Source organism: Salvelinus fontinalis, chromosome 21 (assembly GCF_029448725.1).
Source record: "Salvelinus fontinalis isolate EN_2023a chromosome 21, ASM2944872v1, whole genome shotgun sequence".
Taxonomy (NCBI): Eukaryota; Metazoa; Chordata; class Actinopteri; order Salmoniformes; family Salmonidae; genus Salvelinus; species Salvelinus fontinalis.
Window position 1 is genome coordinate 10,833,815 of NC_074685.1, and position 17,174 is coordinate 10,850,988.

The window sequence follows — 17,174 nt, forward strand, 5'->3', positions numbered from 1 at the left end:
TGTGTGTGTGTGTGTGTGTGTGTGTGTGAGCGTCTGCGTGTGCATTCGTGCAGTGTGTGTGTGTGTGTGTGTGTGTGTGTGTGTGTGTGTGTGTGTGTGAGCGTCTGCGTGTGCATTCGTGCAGTGTGTGTGTGTGTGTGTGTGTGTGTGTGTGTGAGCGTCTGCGTGTGCATTCGTGCAGTGTGTGTGTGTGAGCGTCTGCGTGTGCATTCGTGCAGTGTGTGTGTGTGTGTGTGTGTGTGTGTGTGTGTGTGTGAGCGTCTGCGTGTGCATTCGTGCAGTGTGTGTGTGTGTGTGTGTGTGTGAGCGTCTGCGTGTGCATTCGTGCAGTGTGTGTGTGTGTGTGTGTGTGTGTGTGTGAGCGTCTGCGTGTGCATTCGTGCAGTGTGTGTGTGTGTGTGTGTGTGTGTGTGAGCGTCTGCGTGTGCATTCGTGCAGTGTGTGTGTGTGTGTGTGTGTGTGTGTGAGCGTCTGCGTGTGCATTCGTGCAGTGTGTGTGTGCCGACTCACCTCTCCGATCTGAACGTGCGTCTCGTCAACAGACTGTGTGTATGACTGAATGATATCCTTCATGTGGATGATGTGGCTCTCCTCGATGTCCTGAAACTTCTGGAACACAGAGCGAAAACATACAGGAGTACATATGCAGCACATTATCCATTTCCCCTGAGGACACACTAAACCAGAGCAAAACAAATATGCCAGTAGAAGACTTCGGACCTGGAGTTTTCCCTGACCTGATCAGGAACAACTCTGGACATAAGCTGTCATCTATTGAACCAGGACAAAGAGTTTCTGGTCAGGCCAGGTCAGGAAACCTCTGGGCTCTATCATGGGGAAGGATTTCAGAGAGTCCAATGTGTACAACAGAACATGTGCACCGTGTTCGCTGTAGGAGAAACACTGGGCGGAAAGAGAAAAACACATGTATACATTTCCCTAAAAAAGAAACACTTCTCCTTTGTGCCCTAACCACTTCCTTCCTGTGTGTGTCGTCTCTATTTGGGTGGTCTAGAAACGAAGGCACACAGATCCCACTGCAGCACAAGGTGCTAATTATCCAGGGTGGGCCAGCCATGAGACACACAGAGCAGGGCTCATCTCTGGGCTCTGGAGCGGTCTGTGTGTGTGTGTGTTTGTGTGTGTGTGTGTGTGTGTGTGTGTCTGGGCTCTAAACGATGGCGTTTACTTCCATCCAGGGCTGGCCTTGGCTGGGGAGAGTTTGGGGTAAACCGAGGAGAAGGACTATAAATAATCACAAGCTGGAAAATCCCAGCGTGGATAGAGAGGAAGAGGAGTGTGCCTGACTGCATAAACACACACACACTCACAGGCTCATAAACAAGGATATAGGCAATCTCTTACACACAAACATCCATGATTGCTCCAACAAACACTACCACAGCTAGTGTACACACTCAAACACATGAGACACACAGAGTACATTCACAGGCGAGCACAATTGCGTAAACCTCAACATTCACATCAGCTTACAGTCAGGCCAACCGGCAGGCCAACCGGCAGGCCAACCGCCAGGCCAACCGCCAGGCCAACCGCCAGGCCAACCGCCAGGCCAACCGCCAGGCCAACCGCCAGGCCAACCGCCAGGCCAACCGCCAGGCCAACCGCCAGGCCAACCACCAGACCTATACACAAACTCGAAACACACAAGTGATTTCACAGAAGACATGTGCACCCGTGCCATGTTTAGAACTCATGTTCACATATGCTGACTTTGAGAGGAGCCATAGACTGCTGTTGTCTCTGGGGGAGAACAGAAAAGCTGCCCTAACTCAAACCAGTTTATCCGTGTGGCTCGCTACACTGCAGGATACCAAGGGTCAAATTCGGTTGTCTGATTTCAATTTAGAGTTTATCTAATCAGTCGTTCAGATGGTTCCAATCAGAGTTTTCCACAATGATTCCGTTGGTGAGGAAATAACACAAGCTGAGACGATGCCGAGCACAGAACACACACAGCATGGAATACTGAGCGGTAAACACACACACGCACACCCAAGAGCAAGGGCCTCAAAACATGCACACAAAGCTAGAGTACAGTACACCACACACAAAAACAAGAAACCCACACAAATATATTGTTCTGTGGTACTAGAAAGTGGATGGAATACCAACACACAAACCCACACCTGTGCAGTTTCAGCCATCTTCTGTTCAAAGTCGGACTTGGCTGTGGCGTATTTTTCCACAAAGCCCTTGTAGGTTTCCGTGGCTTTCTTGGCCTTCACTCCAGCCTGCAGAGATCAGAGACAGACAACAGGAAAATGTCCATCTGTTTTCACATGTCACCATCAGCCTCAGTCACACAGTCCTCTATGGAGCACCAGATCTCACCAGAGCAGAGACACCCATGTGATTCAGAAACAGATTGAGGCAAAAATATACATTTATTCTGGCATGAAGTACTACTACTCATCTACGTAATGCCAGACAGGTGATATGGGTGGTAAGATATGGAGATAGAGAACGGGATAGTGATAGGTCATCTACAGCTGTACCTGTGATCTCCCACCTCACATCGCTCTGTGTTGCTCTCTCCTCGTGTAGTTTAGTCTAGTGTACAGTACCTTGTCCACATCTCTCTGTGTTGCTCACTCCTAGTGTAGTTTAGTCTAGTGTACAGTAAGTACCTTGTCCACATCTCTCTGTGTTGCTCTCTCCTAGTGTAGTTTAGTCTACAGTACCTTGTCCACATCTCTCGGTGTTGCTCACTCCTAGTGTAGTTTAGTCTAGTGTACAGTACCTTGTCCATATCTCTCTGTGTTGCTCTCTCCTAGTGTAGTTTAGTCTAGTGTACAGTACCTTGTCCACATCTCTCTGTGTTGCTCTCTCCTAGTGTAGTTTAGTCTAGTGTACAGTAAGTACCTTGTCCACATCTCTCTGTGTTGCTCTCTCCTAGTGTAGTTTAGTCTAGTGTACAGTACCTTGTCCACATCTCTCTGTGTTGCTCTCTCCTAGTGTAGTTTAGTCTAGTGTACAGTACCTTGTCCACATCTCTCTGTGTTGCTCTCTCCTAGTGTAGTTTAGTCTAGTGTACAGTAAGTACCTTGTCCACATCTCTCTGTGTTGCTCTCTCCTAGTGTAGTTTAGTCTAGTGTACAGTACCTTGTCCACATCTCTCTGTGTTGCTCTCTCCTAGTGTAGTTTAGTCTAGTGTACAGTACCTTGTCCACATCTCTCTGTGTTGCTCTCTCCTAGTGTAGTTTAGTCTAGTGTACAGTACCTTGTCCATATCTCTCTGTGTTGCTCTCTCCTAGTGTAGTTTAGACTAGTGTACAGTACCTTGTCCATATCTCTCTGTGTTGCTCTCTCCTAGTGTAGTTTAGTCTACAGTACCTTGTCCACATCTCTCTGTGTTGCTCTCTCCTAGTGTAGTTTAGTCTACAGTACCTTGTCCACATCTCTCTGTGTTGCTCTCTCCTAGTGTAGTTTAGACTAGTGTACAGTACCTTGTCCATATCTCTCTGTGTTGCTCTCTCCTAGTGTAGTTTAGTGTACAGTACCTTGTCCACATCTCTCTGTGTTGCTCCCTCCTTGCGGAGTCTCTCCTGCTCCACAGTTTTGGAGTTGTAGTTCTCCTTGGACTTCAGTAAGGCTACACCGGTGGTCTGGATGGTCTGGACTGACTCCAGTGTGGACGCCACCTCCTCCTTGGTCTGAGTAGGACAGAGGAAGACAGCAACCATTTAAACAAACACATTCATTTTAGTGTCCTTGTATGAAAAGCCCATGATTGAAACCACTAAATGGAAGCAAAGATCATTATAATGGTAGAAAGTAGCTTAGCTAAAATGGCAACTTGACATTCTGTGTGTGTGTGTGTGTGAAAGAGACAGTGTTGTGGGAAAGCCTTTTTTGTTATGCTGAAAGCTCAAACCCAACTCTGCTAATTCACAGGCAGTGCTTGGTTAGTTAGACCTGCTGACACATACATGCCATAGGAGGTGACGCTCCGCTGGTTACTCCAGGCAGGATAGAGAACACACACATTCTCTCCAGAATCCATCAGTACAATCACTCTACAGAAACTCTTCCCCATAGCAGTGACTGAAAGAAGTCAACTTTATTCATCTCCAGAGGGTAAATATAGGTTATCACCAGCAGCAGCCTACACAGGCAGAGCACAAGACACCAGCAAGGACAGACTACTTGATGCAGAAGGTAACCTAGTGGTTAAGAGTGTTTGGCCAGTAACCGAAATGACGCTGGTTCGAATCCCCGAGCTGACGGTGAAAAATCGAGGTACTTAACCCTAATTGCTCTGGATAAGAGGGTCTGCTAAATGACTCCAATGTCAAATGTCATGCCTAAAGAAACAAAGTGGCGTGTTGTGTGATTCTGCCAAAGTGTTTGTGGGTCTGGGTTTGTTATAAGGAAACAAAATGGCGTGTGGTGTGATTCTGCCGAGCTGTTTGTGGGTCTGGGTTTGTTATAAGGAAACAAAGTGGCGTGTGGTGTGATTCTGCCGAGCTGTTTGTGGGTCTGGGTTTGTTATAAGGAAACAATGTGTGGTGTGATTCTGCCGAGCTGTTTGTGGGTCTGGGTTTGTTATAAGGAAACAATGTGATGTGTGGTGTGATTCTGCCGAGCTGTTTGTGGGTCTGGGTTTGTTATAAGGAAACAATGTGTGGTGTGATTCTGCCAAAGTGTTTGTGGGTCTGGGTTTGTTATAAGGAAACAATGTGATGTGTGGTGTGATTCTGCCGAGCTGTTTGTGGGTCTGGGTTTGTTATAAGGAAACAATGTGAGGTGTGGTGTGATTCTGCCGAGCTGTTTGTGGGTCTGGGTCTGTTATAAGGAAACAATGTGATGTGTGGTGTCGTGTTTGCTTCTCCGCCCCGCACCTTTTTGTGGGCCTTGGCCTGGTCATCCACGTACTTCTGCACGTCTTTGATGAGCTCCTGTAGCTTCCTCACCAGCTCCAGGTGGCAGCTAGCCAGCTTCTCTGTGGACGTCTTAAACACATCCCACACCGGGGCAAACGTCCTGCAGCACACAGACTTTATTCACTGGAGATCAGCAGATCATTCATTCTGTGAAGACTGGTCTTATCATTAAATAGGGAGGGTTGATATGGGACACAAACTTATCTCTCTTCACCTGACGCACGAGCGTGTGTGTGTGTGTGTGTGTGTGTGTCTCTGTCTTACCCGAGCTGAGAGAAGTTGCCAGCTGACTTGGCAAGTTTGGTCATTGACCTGGCATAGACCTCTTCTATGGTAGCCCTAAAGGGTCAAAGCACAGAGCGTCATTACCTTAATCATTTTTACCTACTGAATCAGTAACCTCACTCAGTATGCGTTCCAAATGACACCCTATTCTCTATATAGCGCACTACTTTGACTAGGGACATTTGTGATTCAACTTTCCTCTAGTGAATCAGTTTAACCATAATAAATCCCTCAACACAGCACTAAAACCCTCAAATCCTCTACCGGTTGGAAGGAGTTCCATTGAGTGATTACAACAAGTATTATACATGCAAGTCAAAGCACAAGACAACTCCACTCCCACTGAACACTCACAAACCCTTGGAACAGAAACGTTTGAATGTTAGTCAGTTTGAGTGTTAGTCAAAGCAAAGCCCAACCAAGTGGAGAGCTCTGTTCATCACGGTCTCCCATTTAGTGTAATGTCGAAGCACAGACAAGAGATAGCATCCCTCCCCTCCTTCTCTCCCTCGTCATCCCCCCGTTCTCCTGCATGGAAGTGACAGAAGTAAAACCTTGTTTTAGTGGAGACCTGAATAATGCATATGTGATTTACTTAGCCTCCCACTGCAGTCAGGTCACCACAGGAGGGTCAGGCAGGGACAATCAGGGGCACGCACACACACTCACAGAGAGGCACGCGCGCACGCAAATACAGAACGCACGCACACTCACAGAGAGGCACGAACGCACGCACGCGAGCTCACTTTACTAACTGATATCAGTGTAACTTACATGTACACATGGCTTCGATCTCACTTTACTAACTGATATCAGTGTAGATGCAGTGGAACTCTACCAAAGGTTTGTATAAGTTCTTCTTGGCAGGTTACCATGGCAGGTTACCATGGTTTGTCATCCTTATTGCCATCATCATTTGTAACATCACAGGAAAATTACATCGTCCAGTTCCCAAAACCACAGCTCAAGGCAAAGAAGGATTCCCATTGGTATATGCACATTTATGAACAGGTGACGTGGCTCATTCGGCCAATAGGCTTCTCCCTCTGAACTCATTCACAAACACACACACACACACAATGCCATAACTCCAGAGAGTAAAAGCACTCCAAGTGTGTAAATACACTCTGGGCCAAGACGGCTCTCCCCTCCTAACGAACACAGATTTGCCTGCACCGCTCCACACTCAAAACACTCACAGAATCTATGTTACAGACAAAACATCTCTCAAATCAATTTCTATTTGACTTATATAGATGCTAGTGAACAACTGCCTGCAGGACAAATATTGTCTGTGTGTTATAGTAGGCCTATATAAAACTTTACACATAGTAACAGTACTGTAGGTGCATGGTCTGTTTCTGGCCACCAGAGGGAGCCACAATGCAGCGTTTGAGATATGAGAGACTTCCTCAAAAGGAACACAGAAAACCATGGGAACACTGATTCAGATTTTTATTTTTATTTTTTTAACATTTATTTAACTAGGCAAGTTAGTTAAGAACAAATTATTAAATTACAATTACGGCCTACCTCGGCCAAACCTAACCCGGACGATGCTGGGCCAATGGTGCGCTGCCCTATGGGACTCCCAATCACAGCCTGTTGTGATACAGCCTGGAATCGAACCAGGTCTGTAGTGACGCCTGTAGCACTGAGATGCAGTGCCTTAGACCGCTGCGCCACTGATGGGTAGGTAGGTGTGCAAGTTGAGTCTCAGTTACACCGAACAGTAACGATATAGGCCTAACCTTGAGATGTAGGCTAGTAAGCTACCTGTGACCCATCTACACCACAGACTGGAAAAAAGACGGTATTGGACAAGTCTACGCCTCCACTAACAGGAGCTTCCTTACCCACAGTGTCAAAGCAAACTGGAAACGTTACTGTTTGTGTGGTAACCTAATATTTACAGTCTGTGGCAAAACATAGTGTGGTAAATGCAGTGTCTGTTTGAGTGATGAGCACATTTTTGTGTGGGCCAGCCCATCCTGAATTCCAACAGGAGACCTTGAGCAGACGAGGTTATAAAAATAGACCGCAATGAAAGACATCAAGGCGTGAGAGGAATTCTAAAGGAGGTATGATTAAGCACCTTATTATGGCTGAGAGGCTACAGGTATGCAGTCCACTGCCAGAGTGCTTTACAGTCTGTGGAGTGTTCAGGTGTGCAGGTGGCCTAATCAGGCCTAAGCCTGGGAGAGTAGGCTACACCACATGATCCTTCCACAGCTAATTCTCTCTGTTAAGGAGAGCTGAAAGAGGACTGGATTTCCTTATGTTGGATTAATCAAACTGTGTGCTCCTGGTATACTAATTGCGCCGAAGGAGATGGCTGCCGTTTTACAATCCCATTACCAATTGTGCATGTTTTTTTTTTGCGTTATTTGTAACTTATTTTGTATATAATGTTTCTCCCACTGTGTCTTATGACCAAAAATTGCTCCTTGATACCAGGGCAGTGATTACTCACCCCGTACTGGAGGAATTCTTCTTCAACGAGTCAGACGGGAAGGATTTACTCCAGACACCCGACAAGGCCCTCATCCTCGTCATTCGCAGGAGGAAAACACAGCGATATCGTGGACGAGTTTCCGGGTGCCTTGTAAGGATCCGTCACCGAGTGGGTAATCTACTTTTACCAACGGTCCTATTAGCCAAAGTACAATAATGCGATAATAAAATAGATGAACTACGAGCACGTATATCCTACCAACGGGACATTTAAAAATGGTATCTTATGTTTCTATGAGCCGTGGCTGAACAACGACATGATTAACATACAGCTGGCTGGTTTTATGATTCTTTCGGCAGGATAGAATAGTGGCCTCTGGTAAGACAAAGGGCGGTGGCATATGCATATTTGTAAACAGCTGGTGCACGAAATCTAAGGAAGTCTCAAGGTTTTTCTCACCAGAGGTAGAGTATCTCATGATAAGCTGTAGACCGCACTATTTACGAAGAGAGTTTTCATCTATATTTTTTGTACCACCGCAGACCGATGCTGGCACTAAGACCTCACTCAATGAGCTGTATACGGCCATAAGCAAACAGGAAAACGTTCATCCAGAGGCGGTGATCCTAGTGGCCAGGGACTTTAAATGCATGTAAACTCATCAGTTTTATCTCATTTCTATCAGCATGTTAAATGTGCAACCAGAGTGAAAAACAATATTATAATGAGTTCAGATTGACATGCTCATAATTGCCCCGTCACATACTCCTGTGTTTACTTGTTGGCCATTCAGCATGAACCCGATTCCCGGTCTACGGCTGGAGAGCCCCTGTACCCGCAGGAGGCCTTTTACCTCTTGGTAGGCGGTCATTGTAAATAAGAATTTGTTCTTAACTGACTTGCCTAGTTAAATAAAGGTTAAAAAATACATTTAAAAAAGAGATCGACAAATGGATCAAATTTCATGATTCAGAATTTTAACACTCAATTATCACAGTGAATTATTATGATGTTTGTTTAAGTGTTAATTAATCCCATAAGGGATGGGTTGCCAACTGGTGATTTGATAAGCACATACTATGTCTGGATGTAGGCTTCCTGTCTTCAAATCTGGTTGTGCTGGGAGTGCTAGTTAGCTTAGCCTAGCTATCTTCAATTCTAGCTGTGAGTGCTACTGTAACTAGCTTGCTACGTTATATAGCAAAACAGATCAATCAATCAGTTATAGAACAGATACTGTATCCTCAAACACATAACACAGAGATATTTAGCATTTTCTCCCCCTATTCCACCTCACACCCCTCCCCTTGTGCTTCTCTGCCTGTGTGGGCACCGTTGCTGTGACTTCTCCCACTCCCACTCTCATTTGCAGCGGAATTGAGTTGCTAAATGCAATTAAAACCACAGAAACTTTACGTGGCAAAACTCCAAAGGGAACCTGAAAAGTAGACTTTGTCACTAGACTTAACAATAAAAGTCGCTGGAGCGGTCTGAAAACGTTCTTAAAATAGCGACAGTGACTAAATTGACAACACTTATCGGCATGGAAGACAGTGAGCCAACCCCTATGCCGTAGGAGACCATTGATTGATAGGCAAATAAGGATTCCCATTATACTGTGGAGTGCATTTGGAAAGTATTCAGACAGACCTTCACTTTTTCCACATTAGTTACATTTCAGCCTTACTCTAAAATTGATAAATAAAATTGAAAAAAATGCCTCAATCTACATTCAAAACCCCATAAAGACAAAGCAAAAAAAGTTTAGAAAATTTTGCAAATGTATAAAATTAAAAAACAGAAATACCTTACTTATATACGTAATCAGACCCTCTGCTATGAGACTAGAAATTGAGCTCAGGTGCATCCTGTTTCCATTGATCATCCTTGAGATGTTTCTACAACTTGATTGGAGACCACCTGTGGTAAATTCAATTGATTGGACATGATTTGGAAAGGCACACAACGGTCTATATAAGGTCCCACAGTTGACAGCGCATGTCAGAGCAAAAACCAAGCCATAAGGTTGAAGAAATTCTCCATAGAGCTCCGAAGACAGGATTGTGTCAAAGGTTACCAAAACATTTATGCAGCATTGAAGTTCCCAAGAACACAGTGAGCTCCATCATTCCTAAATGGAAGTCTGGAACAACGAAGACTCTTCCTAGAGCTGGCCGCTCGGCCAAACTGAGCAATCGGGGGAGAAGGGCCTTGGTCAGGGAGGTGACCAACAACCCGACGGTCACTCTGACAGAGTTCCAGAGTTCCTCTGTGAAGATGGGAGAATCTTCCAGAAGGACAACCATCTCTGCAGTACTCTACCATAAAGGTCTGATTGGTAGAGTGGCCAGACGGAAGCCACTCCTCAGTAAAAGGCACATGACAGCCCGCTTGGAGTTTGCCAAAAGGCAGCTATAGTGTTCTCCGATCATGAGAAACAAGATTCTCTGGTCTGATGAAACCAAGATTGAACTCCTTGGCCTGGAGGAAACTTGGCCTCAAGTCTGGAGGAAACTAGGCACAGGTCATCACCTGGCCAATACCATCCCTACGGTGAAGTGTGGTGGTGGCAGCACCATGCTGGGATGTTTTTAAGCGGCCGGGACACTAGTCAGGATTTGTTTGGCCCCCCTTGTGTACTAAGCTGGTAATACTATAAATGGGAGAAGGACGTTATGACAATATGAAAATCTGGATACTGCCCAGCCCTAGTGTATGCACATTTATGGACAGGTGATGGGGCTCGTTCGACAATAGGATGCTCCCCCTGAACTCATTATTTGGACACAAGGGGAAGCAAGGCATTTTCACATTGGGCTTTACCAATGAGCCAGCATGTGTCACTTTATCGATTGTACCATCAGCTGGCATCCTCCACACGTGACCCAATTTGACTGTGCATGACCTTTAATTTCTTGGACGGTCAACTTTTAGGTTAACTAGAAAAATTGTGTTGAGTAACTTTTAAAGTAAGTCTCGAATTCACCTCTATGATGAGAACAGCATTGGGTTAAACAGAACCCTCAAAACAAGGGTGAGTGGAGGTTTAACTAAGGAAGAGCCAAATGGCATAGCCTGGTTACAAACATAATAGTTAGCACATGACACAGCACAAACAGATCCAGGCTACCAACAACTTACCTTTCTCTGATGAACTCCGTAAGTTCCTTGGAGGAGATTTGACCATGCTTCATGTTGTGGTAGAGAACATCAAATCCATTGTTTTTTTCGCCCTGAGACAAGGAATAAAAAAAAAAAGAGATGATTAGCCTAGTCAACTGAAAAACCAGTCGAGGATTAAATAGTATTTCCTCCATTCTTTACTGCCCTGGCCTTCTCCACTATGAGCCTCCTCAAGGTCTGCATGGCTGTATCGCCAGCAGCCTTGACTGGTCCACCATAGTCATCCTGGCCATAGTGTTTAGGTTCTACTATGCTCCCTATACGTTTCTATGGTCCCTACAATGGTTCTAACAATCCATGTACGGTTCTATGCTCTCTAAAATGTGGTCCCTATGCGGTTTTATGCTCCCTAAAAAGGTTCCAACGGTCTCTATATGGTTCTATGCTCCCTGGAACAGTTCTACAATCCCTATACACTCAGTATGTCCTGAATAACGTTGATGGAGCAGGTTGAAGATGGGTCTTCAAGAGTCAGAGACTGTGTAGATTGTGACAGTACTGACTATAGACCACTATTCTGTGTGTGTAGCAGTAACCATCACTACTCTGGATTGGTGTCCAGTTGCAAAAGTGGGTTTAAAAAATAAAAAAATGCATACACCACCCACCACTCAATAATTCATATGCCGTGGACATGTGTAAAACTGTCTGAAGTTTGGCTAGTGTTTGTTTGTTCAGAACCTAAGTAAAAACCTCAAATCAAGTTTATTCAACCCACTGGGTGCCTCAGCTGCAAGCACAACATACAAGCACATATTTATACCTTCTGACTAGGCAGTCACCTCCTTGCATGTCTAAGATAAACATTTATTCTCTGTTGCTAGGCAGGAACTCAGTCTGTTCCTTTTACTGGTATTGTCAAGCCTGCCCAAGTCCTCTGGCCCCTTCCCAGAGGTTGCTTCTCTTCAACTGTTGAGCTTATCTCGAGTTGAGTTCCACATCCCTCCTTGTCCTAGTTCTACAGGAACTGAGACTAGATTGTTACTCTTCGCCTCCTTCCTTAGAAATATTAACTTCACTGAGACAACATACAGGACAAATTTCACTGATCCAAAATTTACAACAAACTTCACAGAGCCAAAATACACAACAAACTTTACCAAACCACAATACAAACAGCAGCTTTTCTGTAGCCCGGGTACCAGTCTCTTTAGCACTCCTTGTACTCCTTGTCATGCCAAAGTTGTTTAACATGACAGGAGTGGAATGATAGCTAAACAGACTGGTACTCAGACTCGCTTTCCTGATCTCAGGCTCTCTGTTTGAATCGTAGGCTATGCGTTAAGGAAGTTCAAAGGTCGTTTGAGGAATACCTTACAGTGCACTGATCTGACTCCTACGGATGAGGTCAAACACAAAACTGACCTAAGATCAGTTTAGGCGTCCGCATGCTTCCCACCAGAAACAGTTCAGAAGAGTTGTGCATATATTATGACATTTTGTGAAGTTTTTGTTCGTTTTGGACTTGGGCTGTTCGGGCACACAAGCCTACGCCCCTTCGTCAGTGATTGGTCAACAATAGGGATTCATCAATAAAGTCTGTTGTCATTCAAAAGAGAGAAGATTTGTTTTCATGCACATTTTTTTCATTGAGAAATACTGCACTAAATCTTAGATGTAAAATTGCACGCCTAAGATCTCATCTGTAAAAACGCCAAAATTAATGACAGATTTCTTGAGTTATATTTGATTAATTCTGATTATTTTGAGGAAATATATATATGTATACTGGCTACAGCATCTCAAAATGGACAAACAGTACTATTGTTGTTTTTCAAGCGAAGGTATTTTAAGGGTGTATGCGAGCACACTGGTTTGGTTGGCCTAGCTGAGTTCCAGCCCAACTGAAGCATGCTGATATCTAGAGGCTACTTCCTCCAGCAGCAAAGGGCTGCCCTGTGGCAGAGCATAGGTATGTCCAACAGGGGGAAGAAATGAGCAAGCGCATAGTAACTGACCTGGATCCAACCTGGTTTATCAGGCCTACTCAAGGGAAACTCAGGAAACTAATTCCACAACTCCTCAACCTTTGACTTCCTCTTTAGCATGTGGCCCTGTATAACAGAGATCACATGCCAACAAAGACCAAATGTTCCTCTCACATGAATAAATTAGAAGTCGACCGATTAATTAGGGCCGATTTCAAGTTTTCATAACAATCGGAAATCGGTATTTTTCGACACCGATTTGGCCGTTTTTTTTTTACACGTTAAATAAAGGATAAATAAACTAGGCGAGTCAGTTAAGAACACATTCTTATTTTCAATGACGGCCTAGGAATGGTGGGTTAACTGCCTTGTTCAGGGGCAGAATGACAGATTTTTTTTAACAAGTCCAACGCTCTAACCACCTGATTACATTGCACTCCACGAGGAGACTGCCTGTTACGCGAATGCAGTAAGAAGCCAAGGTAAGTTGCTAGCTAGCATTAAACTTAAAAAACAATCAATCACTCATAATCACTAGTTAACTACACATGGTTGGTGATATTACTAGTTTATCTAGCGTGTCCTGCATTGCATATAATCGAGGCGGTGCGTATTCGCGAAAAAGGACTGTCTTGCTCCAATGTGTACCTAACCATAAACATCAATGCCTTTCTTAAAATCAATACACAAGTATATATTTTTAAACCTGCATATTTAGTTAATATTGTCTGCTAACCTGGCTCGTTGCGAACTCTGTGAAGACTACTTCTTCCTAACAAAGACAGCCAACTTCGCCAAACAGGGGATGATTTAACAAAAGCGCATTTGCGAAAAAAGCACAATCGTTGCACGACTGTACCTAACCATAAACATCAATGCCTTTCTTAAAATCAATACACAGAAGTATATATTTTTAAACCTGCATATTTTGCTAAAAGAAATCCAGGTTAGCAGGCAATATTAACCAGGTGAAATTGTGTCACTTCTCTTGCGTTCATTGCACGCAGAGTCAGTGTATATGCAACAGTTTGGGCCGCCTAATTTGCCAGAATTTTACGTAATTGTGACATAACATTGAAGGTTGTGCAATGTAACAGGAATATTTAGACTTATGGATGCCACCGGTTAGATAAACTACGGAACGGTTCCGTATTTCACTGAAAGAATAAACGTTTTGTTTTCGAGATGATTGTTTCCGGATTCGACCATATTAATGACCTAAGGCTCGTATTTCTGTGTGTTATTATATTATATTTAAGTCTATGATTTGATAGAGCAGTCTGATTGAGCGATGGTAGGCACTAGCATGCTGGTAAGCATTCATTCAAACAGCACTTTTGTGCGTTTTGCCAGCAGCTCGTCGCTGTGGTTCAAGCATTGAGCTGTTTATGACCTCAAGCCTATCAACTCACGAGATTAGGCTGGTGTAACCGATGTGAAATGGCTAGCTAGTTAACGGGGTGCGCGCTAATAGCGTTTCAAACGTCACTTGCTCTGAGACTTGGAGTAGTTGTTCCCCTTGCTCTGCATGGGCTGCGGCTTTTGTGGAGCGATGGGTAATGCTGCTTCGAGGGTGGCTGTTGTCGATGTGTTCCTGGTTCGAGCCCAGGTAAGAGCGAGGAGAGGGACGGAAGCTATACTGTTACACTGGCAAAACTATAGCGCCTATAAGAACATCCAATAGTCAAAGGTATATGAAATACAAATCGTATAGAGAGAAATTGTCCTCTAATTCCTATAATAAACTACAACCTAAAACTTCTTACTTGGGAATATTGAAGACTCCTGTTAAAAAGGAACCACCAGCTTTCATATGTTCTCATGTTCTGAGCAAGGAACTTAAACGTTAGCTTTTTTACATGGCACATATTGCACTTTTACTTTCTTCTCCAACACTTTGTTTTTGCATTATTTAAACCAAATTGAACATGTTTCATTATTTATTTGAGGCTAAATTGATTTTATTGATTATATTAAGTTAAAATAAGTGTTAATTCAGTATTGTTGTAATTGTCATTATTACAAATAAATTGTAAAAAAAAGAAAATCAAAATTGGCTGATTAATCGGTATCGGCTTTTTTGGCCTTCCAATAAATCAGTATCGCCGTTGAAAAATCATAATCGGTCGATCTCTAGAATAAATTACACAATCAATAGTTATTACTGTACTATGAAACACAATCAATAGTTATTTCTTTGCTATGAAACACAATCAATAGTTATTACTGTATTATTAAACATTCAATGTATTACTGTACTATGATAACTTCAGTACAAATGACTGACTGCCACATCGTACAAAACTAGCTTTGAAACACAATAGCAAGGGGGTGAATAAAGGGACAAAACCTTGGCAGGACACTGTGGTTCATCATGTCAACTGAACTAACCCGTGACTGCCACACAGCCACTTCCTGGTCGCTTCCACAGTCAGCAATTTGTATCGGTACCATACAACATCGTCACACACCGCTGTGCTCATTTAACACATGGGTTCATCCAAGAGGTCAGGCGTCAGGGGAGGCTCATGCCAAACGAACCTGCAGCCTGGTGCAAATGACGATAGATATTTGCAGGGCAAAGAAAAAATTATTAGAGAAAGAGGAAAAGCATTAAAGTCATTTCCTGCAGCCAGACAGAACAGTAATGGTATAGAATAGACTTCCTGTTACAGAGTGTGGTTATTTAAAACAGTCCAGACTGTGTCGAAATTAAAAATACCAAATGGCACTCTATTCCCTATATAGTGCACTACTTTTGACCAGGGCCCGCACAGTGCTCTGCTAAAAAGTATTGCACTATAGGCAATAAGGTGCTATTTCAGACACAGCCCATGCCTCAGCTCTGTGGCTATAATCAATAGTGTGACTTAAGCACATGACTCACACAGCATTCATCACATAGGCTATCCTAGGCTAACAGCTGCAAATTCTGTCCCGTCTGCTAACTACTGTACAGACCATGGCTGTCACAGACCTCAGTCACTGACTGCAATAACTAGATACTAGGGAAGCTGCAGAGAGTGAAAGACGGAGAGTGAGAGAAACTGAGACAGAGGAATAGAGACAGAGAGTCTGAGACAAAATACTCCAAACAGGAAGGGCTAATATTCTGTGCTTTTGGAATGCAGCAATATAAAATAAATTCAATACAAAAGCAAAATAAAAAAAAACAAACGTCAGGAAACAGGTCTGGGCGTTTTGGCTTTTTCCACCCCACCAGTACAATGCCCCATAGTAACTTGTGAAGAACAGAGAGACACATTCTATACAAGGCAACAACTTTCGTGGTTTTGAGTCTGAAAACCAACCATGCTGTGTTATATCACTACTCAGAGTTGAAAAAGGAACACTATAAAGAAGTGAGTGGTACTAGAAATGCCACATGGCTCTTGACTTGAAATGCCCCCTTTGGAGATTCATTGACCAAGTGATTCATATTCTAACCACACATTGTGAAATTCAAGACCAGTCAGTCATTCCTCTTGGCCTGGCAGTGAGTGGCCTGTTTAAGACTGCAGTGCCCTCCACCCCAGTGAGAGATAACATGTGGAGGGGTTGGACGTGCATATCAATCCATGCCTCTGTGGAATGAGACTAGAGATACTCACAATGTCCAATTGAAAGAGCTCAAAGCTTCCCAAGAACTGAGAGAGCTAAGAGAGAGAACGAGAGTAGAAGCAGAGAGAGTGAGTCGAGAGAGCGGGAGCCGGAGAGATAGATAGCCGGAGAGAGAGGGAGCGGTAACTTAAAAAGGTCATGAACAGTCAAAATCCTGTTTTTGATGAAATGTGGTTGAAACCAGATCAAAGTGGGTTTGATTACAGGTTTAAATTGTTTCTAGCCATTTTGAGCCTGTAAATCGAACCCGCAAATGCTGATACTCCAGATACTCAACTAGTCTAAAGAAGGCCAGTTTTATTGCTTCTTTAAAATCAGCACAACGGTTTTCAGCTGTGCTAACATAATTGCAAAAGGGTTTCTATGATCAATTAGCCTTTTAAAATGATAAACTTGGATTAGCTAACACAACGTGCCATTGGAACACAGGAGTGATGGTTGCTGATAATGGGCCTCTGTAGATATTCAATTTTTTTAATATATATATTTTTTATTTAAAATCAGCCGTTTCCAGCTACAGTAGTCACATACAACATTAACATCTACAATGTATTTCTGATCAATTTGATGTTATTTTATTGGATAAAAAATATGCTTTTCTTTCAAAAACAAGGGAATTTCTAAGTGACCCCAAACTTTGGAATGGTTGTGTATACAATTGACATATTCCATACATGATACTTTTATATAAAGAAATCACATAACAATAAAACATGACTGACCATAAACTCTTTAATCCCACCCCTCAGCCAATCACCATAGACCACCCTCATTTGGTGCCATATTTCAACTGTG

At 43.5% G+C, this 17,174-nt stretch overlaps 1 protein-coding gene across 10 annotated transcripts in view; it reads right to left on the bottom strand.

Annotated features, from left to right (window-relative positions):
- LOC129818148 (F-BAR domain only protein 2-like) overlaps positions 1 to 17,174 on the bottom strand; it is a 93,923-nt gene that overhangs the window by 51,754 nt on the left and 24,995 nt on the right. For 8 of the 10 annotated variants that reach the window (XM_055873792.1, XM_055873791.1, XM_055873788.1 and 5 more), the window contains exons 2-7: positions 10,789 to 10,880; positions 5,172 to 5,246; positions 4,866 to 5,007; positions 3,525 to 3,677; positions 2,151 to 2,255; positions 511 to 609 (exon numbers count right to left, since the gene is read on the bottom strand). In XM_055873792.1, coding sequence (XP_055729767.1) covers positions 511 to 609; positions 2,151 to 2,255; positions 3,525 to 3,677; positions 4,866 to 5,007; positions 5,172 to 5,246; positions 10,789 to 10,880 — 666 coding nt within the window. Of the gene's footprint in view, positions 1 to 510; positions 610 to 2,150; positions 2,256 to 2,588; positions 3,499 to 3,524; positions 3,678 to 4,865; positions 5,008 to 5,171; positions 5,247 to 10,788; positions 10,881 to 17,174 lie in introns of those variants that run through there. The other 2 variants (XM_055873789.1, XM_055873795.1) reach the window with 2 other exon arrangements.